Here is an 8,271-nt window from a genome sequence, read left to right as displayed (position 1 = left end):
AAGGAGGACAAAAATATTCAAAACTCGATTTTCTCAATGCTTATAACCAATTAGTACTAGATGATACAACTAGTAAGTTATTATCTTGGTGCACACCTCTAGGTATATATAGAATAAAGCGGTTACCTTATGGCACGAAGCCAGCCTGTTGTATTTTTCAAAATGTAATTGAAAAGATTTTGCAGGGGTGTCGGGGTACAGTAAATTTTCTGGACGATGTAGTAGTAACAGGGAAAGACGATAGAGAGCATTTAGAAAACTTGGAGGAGGTGTTAAAGCGACTAGAAAGAGCAGGGTTTAGATTAAACGAAAAAAAATGCGAATTTTTCAAAGAAAACATTTATTATTTGGGACACAAAATATCACAAAATGGGTTGGAAAAAGACGAAGAAAAGGTAAGGGCAATCATAAGTGCTCCTAGACCCAAAAATATTACAGAGGTTAGGGCTTTCGCGGGAATGATAAATTATTATTCTCGTTTTTGTGAAAATTTACAAGGGAAATTAAAACCCTTATATGAGTTAGTAGGGAAAATGAAAAAATTTAAATGGACAAAACAATGTGAAAATGCTTTTCAATATGCAAAGACTGAGTTAGCTTCACAAAAGATTTTAGTACATTATGACCCAGATAAACCAATTCGTTTAGCGTGTGATGCGAGTGATTATGGAATCGGAGGAGTTCTGTCTCATGTTTTACCAGATGGGAGTGAGAGGCCTATATGCTATATCTCGAGGGTATTAAACAAAGCAGAGCGAAATTATTCTCAAATTATGAAGGAGGCTCTGGCTGTCTACTGGTCGGTATCTAAATTGTACCAATATTTGGCGGGACGGAAGTTCGAAATATTAAGTGATCACAAACCATTGAAATCGATCTTTGGTGAATATAAAAGCCTACCGAAAATGGCGGCGGGTCGAATTCAAAGATGGTCTTTATTTCTAGCTGGTTTTGATTACACTTTTAGGTTTATCAGAGGAGTGGATAACTCAAGAGCAGATGCGTTGTCACGATTGCCTTTACAGGATGATTATGAAAATGATGAGCCTGAATATGATTATTTAAACATGGTTGAGAGTTTAATACCTATAGATTCAATAAAACTGAGATCAGAATCAAGAAAAGATCCAATTTTGGGCAAAGTGTTCAATTTTATTAGATGTGGATTTCCGAAGCATACAGAAAATGAACTATTGAAACCATTTATAGCTAGGAGGCAGGAGCTTTTTATTGAGCAAGGAATTATAATGTGGGGGTATCGCGCGGTAATTCCTGTTGCACTGAGAGGGCAGTTACTTAAAGAATTACACAGTAATCATGAAGGTATGACGAAGATGAAGTCCAGCGCCCGTTCCTATTTCTGGTGGCCATTGCTAGATAACGAGATTGAGCAGCAGGTCAATAACTGTAAAGTTTGTTGCCAATTGCGGCCAGATCCGCCTAAGGCTAAGCTGATGAAGTCACTGGAGTCTCACTACATTTATGAAAAAATACATGCTGATTTTCTAGGGCCGATTAGGACAAAGACAATTTTAATTATTGTGGACACATACACTAAATGGCCAGAGGTATTCGTGATGAACACACCTGATTCAGAAAATACTATTAGTAGATTTAGGGAATGTTTTTCACGTTTTGGTATACCGCGTATAGTAGAAACGGATAATGGGACCCAATTTACATCCGAAAACTTTATTGATTTTTTGAGTAATAACGGAGTTAAGTTTGTAACATCTCCACCCTCTCATCCCTCAACTAACGGGTTTGCAGAAAACTGTGTTAAATCGGTTAAATTAGGATTAAAAAAAGCTCTTTCAGATGAAAAAAATAAAAATGTGCAACTGGAAACTTTGATTTACAGATATTTATTTTCATATAGAAATTCGATACATGCTACTACTGGTATGTCACCTAGCAGTATGATGTTTAAAACTAAGGTACGTACACGTTTAGATTTATTGTCTCTAAAAGGGGTTTCATCAAAAGAAAAAGCTGAAAATCAAATTTTAAATTATAAAGGAAAAAGAGAAGATAGTTTTGTAGAGGGGGATAGAGTTTGGTGCAGGGACTATCGAAATCCAAATAGAAAAATATGGGTAGAGAGTGTAATAGATGAAGTTTTAAATGATAGGATTTATTTGTGTAAACTGATTCATGAGAATTTGATTTGGAAGAGGCATTTGAATCAAATTCGGCGGAATCAATCGGATGTAGTGGAGGATCAGGTTGAAAAAGTTTATAGGGAAGGTCTTGAAAATAAGTGGTCAAGTGGCGAACAGGGGCCTAGTGCTATACATTTGAATGTCCAACCAAAATTGTTATTAAACGAGTCAATAAACGAGCCCTATTCTCAAACGAATGAGACTCTGGGACAGGAAGAAATTAAAATCAATGAAAGTTTAGCTGATCAGCCTTATCCTCAGACTGCATCTGAAGTTACAACTGAAAAGGATCAGGTTAATATAAGTGAACGACCAAAGCGTAATATTAAACCACCCCAGCGCTTGAATTTGTGAGGGGAGGTATTGTAGTGTCGTAAGCTTAGACAGTGTGAACCCGACCTTAGGGTGTTAGCTGACGGCTGTCTGGCAACCGTCAGCTGTCAACCTAAAAAAAGGACACTTGTAAAATTGCTGTAAAAATATAAACATTTGTGTTCACCCTTTTAGCGGATATTTTAGTAAAATAAAACTATTTACCGTAATTGTCGTATTATTACAAGGATACTACAAAGACTCAAATATTATCGGCCTGTTCTCATGTAATGTCATTGCTTACAATAGAATATTTCGTTTTCCATACATATAAGATTTTCCGTTTTTGTAAAGAATTATTAACTGCGAAAATGTAAATTTTATTATGAGATCTGTTATTTAATTTTTGAATAGAAAAGTTATAATTATTCATAATTAGCTTGTCGCTACACAGTTTTATTAACTTTCTTAAAAAGGTAGAATTTCTAAAACTTAATTTAAGGAGATGTCAAAAGAACATTTTCATCATCCATGTCTTAATTTTCCAATATCGTACATTGTAAAACTATTTATCAGATCCTACATTATATTGAATCCTCTGTATTATTTTGTTGCCTTAGCAGCAATAATAATAAGTGCATAATAAATAATTTATAAATGAAGTATTCCTAAAAATTGATTTAAAAATTTGAATCTTAAAACAATAATAAGTGCATAATAAAAAAACATAAAAAAAATCTTGATAGGAGCCCTCTTAACTTAATCACTATATTATTTGCTTGAGTATATTATATATTGCTATATATATATATATATATATATATATATATATATATATATATATATATATATATATATATATATATATATATATATACTAATAATAAAAAACTAACCATAGATAGATAAACAGGTGTTCTACCAGATTTATTGTAATATTGAACAAAGTATGATAAAAAATTACACCAATTTTAAATACACACAACGCAGAAGTATAGGGATATTTTTATAAATAGACGTATTTTCTTTACCTGTAATAAACTTAAAAAAAGTAATACAAAATTTGTAGTTTAAATTGTTGTTTAATATGTCAGAAACCATAAATTGCAAAAAACAGAAAATTGGAACAAAAAAAAAATATATTGCAAATCACGCATGTTTCACATACCACCATAAAATGTCAAAAATACGGAATAAAAATTAGATTATTAAGATTATTAAAATATCCTTAGACTTTTGCGTTGTGTGTATTTAAACATGGGATAATATTTTCAATTTTCTATCCCCCCTTTTTATTTTGTTACTTTTCAGATCCGCGTTAAAATATTTTAAAGAATAAAATAACCGTAAACGAATAAATAATTTTATAACATATATATATGGAAATGAATCACATGGATGTTTAAAAGGAACTTCTTTCATGACATTAAGGTACGAGTGAGATATTTCACCTTTAGTAAATATTTCTTCAAATGAAGAACAAAACATTATTTCTAATTTATAAATATATTGTACGAAGTTCTCACTTGGAGTTCTCAGTCCCCCATAATCACATTTATCAATATTGTATGCTTTAAAATGTGTCAATAACAAACTACTATCTAGTTCTTCTACTTCCTTTGAATATTTAATACATATATGACAAACATGAATATTGAGAGCCTTTTTAATTAAATAACCACATACATATTGAAAAGCATTTTGGGTTGTTAGTTTTTCTGTTCTGTAATCACAATCTGGAAGCGAAATAGCCTTCACTGGAGAGTATTGTTCACTACAAGTTTTTTTTTACATTTAAATCCATTAAACATTTATCTAAATCATCTTTGCAATTCATTTTGTTAGAATGCATAAAATTTTGACAAAATAGTTTTTTAAATGCCCTCTGAAATTGTATGGGAGTTGGATTGATGGAATTTCCACCTTGTTGTCTTATACTACCAAAATAATTTTCCATGCAGTCTTGGTTAAGTCTTCTTGTTTTTAAGTATTTAAAATCATGAGACTTTAAGTTATTCCAAAGCTTTTTAACACCATTCATTGTTACAATCCAACACTTTTTTGATGGCGAACGACATGTTACATATTTTCCTGTTTTATCTAATATTTTCAGTTTATGTACCAAATCTATCATAGAATCTAGGTAATTGATCTGAAAATCAGTTCCCTCAAATACATTTTTAAATTTGTTAGGATTATTCTTATCAGTAGAATTTAAAATATCAAACAAATTATTAAATTTTTCAATAATTTCTATTGTTCCCAATGCATCTAATGGAAGAATACCAAGAGAAATATATGTATACATAGAACTTGCACAGTGTTACTTAAAATTTGAGATGCTAGTTTTACTCGCATTTTTTCAAAAGATGTAGGATATATATGGGAGTGTGTTAGTTTTGGTGCACACTTATAGAACTGCTTTTTATCTTCATGATAAAAAGTTTCTATAAATGACCAAGATGTTTTTTTGTCATCAAAATAAAAAACATTATTAATTAAGTTATTTCTAGTGGCTTTAATTAAATGACATGGATCAAATATATAAATAATTTTTTGTCCATTGACATCAAATTCTGAGTTAGCTGGAGAAATCCCCAGTAATTTACTCAATTTTAGAAAATTTGATCCCATATCAGTAACAAGACAATTCACATATAAACCTGATTGAAATAGTTTAGAAATACATTCTTTTATTATAGGAAGAAGGTGATTTGCTTCAAAGGTACTGTTTACAAAGAAATATGCTAGTTGTTGTTTCCAATTTGAATATAAGCCTCGAACCATTATCACAAGTACATTTTGTGCAATTATTGATTTCTTTTTCCCATTTCCTATATCATATAGACCAACAATCTCATCACGACCTGTATCAAAAAATAAATTACTTTTAATAGACATTTCATCAATACAAATACTACAGTGCTTGTCCTGATCTAACATTGTGTTCACTTTTAACTTTAGGGCATCAAATATTTGGTCATTATTCAAACCAGGTTTACAGACCAAATTTTCAGTAATTTTTTGAAGACTTCGTTTTGAGGGCAAATACAATATTCTTTCCATAAAAGCATAGGCTCTTGGGCCCAAAAAATATAGTGTTAATGCAAATTGTTTATATTCATCAGAATACCTTCTACTTTTTGGACATTTAGTTTTTAAAATTGCTTGAGCTTTCACTATTTGTGCTAGGGATTTGTTTAAAAATTTGTCACATTTGAAAAAAATTTTTTAAAGATTTATTGTCTTCCTTCTGTTTGGAAGACGCATATGCTTTCTTTGCACTTGCACGCAATTTTTTTATTTTTAATCTTAGCTTCTTTTTCCTGGGTGTACCTCCCGACAACTTGGAGTGTGTTTCAGCTGTGAAACATTCTGGAGTATGGGGCCTAGGTGGGCTAGACACTTCCTGCCTATTAACATCTGAAATATAAAAATATATTTAATAACCAAATAACATATAAACATTCAAAGTAGATATGTTAATGCTTATTAGTGATTAGTTGAATGCATAATACAGTTGTAGGAACAATAAATAAAATTACCTGTTAACAGAAACTCTTCCATCAAAGTATCAGTTATACTATGGTTATCATCAATTGGATTTTTAATGGCAACTGGCTGCACAATATCTATTTCTATTATACCTAAAACCACAACATAAATATTACTCAGTATGTAACCATAAGATATATGTTCTTAATAAGGCTGATAAAAGATCATTAAATTTCACAATTCCAGATCTTGTTTATACCTATTATGAAAAACAACTTTGTATATAGTTGTAAGTAGATACTGATTTTTATATGACTTTTATAATAAAGCACTATAATTGTGAATAAATAAAAAGTATCTACCTTCCAGCCTTATGACTTTCTTTAATGGTTCGTCTGTGTGTTTTGAATACTGAAGAGTATGTGAGAAAATCGTTGGATGCACTTGTTGAAATAATCTCTTCCTTGTGTTTCCTTTGTACATGTAAGTACGCTGGTTCGAAATGTTTCTCGCAAATTTTATAATTTGTATGCAATTTAACATGTTTGGAAAGCAGATCATACCTATTGGCCGCTTTCAGCCATAATTCAGCTCTAAAAAAAGTGTATTTAACTAAAATATAAACATTCAGACAACATTTGTAATACGTTTGAATTTAAAATTTAATTTGTTTACCTGCTACGATCAGTCGGTATTGTAAAGAGACTAATTCCAAAGAAGATAGACGCTTATAGAAGACCAGTTCAAATGGGCGATTTGGTTACGGTTTAAGAGGGTGGCTGCATAAACTCACAGCGTGGTGCCGTGGCCGTCGGCTTAAAACTATCTTGAAAATTTCATAATGAAATATGTAGTTAGGGGGAAGTGGGAAAGGAGTACGAACGGGTAACTTTGCATCTACGCCTAAACAAATTTCGATGCCATTGATTTGCAAACTGTCTTTTTTTTTGTTTTTTCACAATAAAATCTTTATTTTCAATATATTAAATTGTTAAATTTTTAATTTTAAAACTTAAAAATGTATGATATTTACAATATTCAAAGTATTTATTTTTTTAATTGTATAACTTTGAATTAAAAATTGGTTTGTTCCAACACAACGAAAAACCGTCACATAACTTTTTATTATACTGTTTTTCTGCCCAGAAATTAACGAAACAATTTTAAAAAATTTCAATTTAAAAAAAAAGTATTCAATGAAACTTTTTACTAAATTATGAAATTTTCCATTTCGCCAAAACTTCCATTTCATCCATAATTTTTCAATAACAACAAAAAGCATTCCTGATTTATTTTTGAAATAACAAAATAAACTTTAACAGTACATTTTAATGAATAGTACCTATATGTGAAAGTTTTTACGCTGTATGGGTACTATTTAATCTTGTTTTAAAATAACAACTAATAGTATCTAAAACATAATTTTCACAATGAATGAATATTGGTGAAATTATTACAATATAGTCTTAAACTGATTTATACTTAAGATTTGTACATATTTCAATTAAAAATTTGAATTATAATAATTTTTCTAAAAAGATTAATTTATTAAAAGTTAAAATAATATTATTTTCTTTAAACAATTTTATAAAACGCAAAAATTTAATCGTATTCTACGACCACGCGGCATCTACATATAAAAATATCTAAAGTTGCATTTATTGCCCCACTCTTTCATATTTTAGAAGCAAACCGCTCCTTAGTGGTACCACGTGCAACACGTGCGTTCCACTCGTCCCACTTTTCTTTATCTATGTCACATCTTTTGCTATGCTCAAAAATAACAGTGAAAAATTCTTCTATAAGCGTCTTAAGCGTCTATATTCTTTGCTAATTCCTTCACCAGTTTTCGATGGGCACCCAAGAACAACCATAGCACACTACCACCGTACCACCTAGCATTGAAACTTCCGTGTTAAGGAATAAAACAATGATTGGCGCATCACCTAGTGATCGGGCGCGTAACTATATACACATGGCGCTAAATTCAAAAGTTTAGTAATATTACCTAGGATTGTGAACTCATTTTAAAGTAAAGGAAAATCGATATAATCCTAAAATAACAAGAAAAATCCTTATCCTATACGATAATAAATATTTTTCGTATACTTTTTGGGTTTTCTTGTTATGTTGGGACTATATTTATTTTCCATTACATTAAAATGCCAAAGTGGTTAAAAAAATTACAGAATAAAATATAGAATAAAATCTTTATTTATAAAAATGTTACAAGAAATGTTATATGTGTTACAAGAAATATTAATAATACAAGCCATGTGTAGTATAATTTAGTTTTCTTAAT

General features: G+C 30.3%; 1 protein-coding gene across 1 annotated transcript; it reads right to left on the bottom strand.

The window, feature by feature from the left end:
• Positions 1 to 3,406: 3,406 nt before the first annotated feature.
• Positions 3,407 to 7,774, bottom strand: LOC140441366 (uncharacterized). Its single transcript, XM_072532047.1, has 3 exons — positions 6,332 to 7,774; positions 6,020 to 6,121; positions 3,407 to 5,897 (listed from the first exon to the last, which is right to left on the bottom strand). Exons 1-3 carry the CDS (start codon positions 6,528 to 6,530, stop codon positions 5,686 to 5,688), a joined length of 513 nt encoding a protein of 170 aa, XP_072388148.1. The 5' UTR covers positions 6,531 to 7,774; the 3' UTR covers positions 3,407 to 5,685.
• Positions 7,775 to 8,271: the final 497 nt, after the last annotated feature.

This window comes from Diabrotica undecimpunctata, chromosome 5 (assembly GCF_040954645.1).
Source record: "Diabrotica undecimpunctata isolate CICGRU chromosome 5, icDiaUnde3, whole genome shotgun sequence".
NCBI classification, from domain to species: Eukaryota; Metazoa; Arthropoda; class Insecta; order Coleoptera; family Chrysomelidae; genus Diabrotica; species Diabrotica undecimpunctata.
The sequence above is the reverse complement of the archived record's forward strand: the minus strand, read 5'-3'. Positions and strand labels throughout refer to the sequence as shown.

What these genes read in the sequence shown, in the direction of transcription:
- LOC140441366 (XM_072532047.1), bottom strand. Translation starts at nt 6,530, where the DNA reads ATGATCTGCTTTCCAAACATGTTAAATTGCATACAAATTATAAAATTT. An exon ending in GAAAGTCATAAGGCTGGAAG is followed by an intron (nt 6,122 to 6,331) that starts GTAGATACTTTT and finishes TTGTGGTTTTAG; the next exon opens with GTATAATAGAAATAGATATT. An exon ending in GGAAGAGTTTCTGTTAACAG is followed by an intron (nt 5,898 to 6,019) that starts GTAATTTTATTT and finishes TTTATATTTCAG; the next exon opens with ATGTTAATAGGCAGGAAGTG.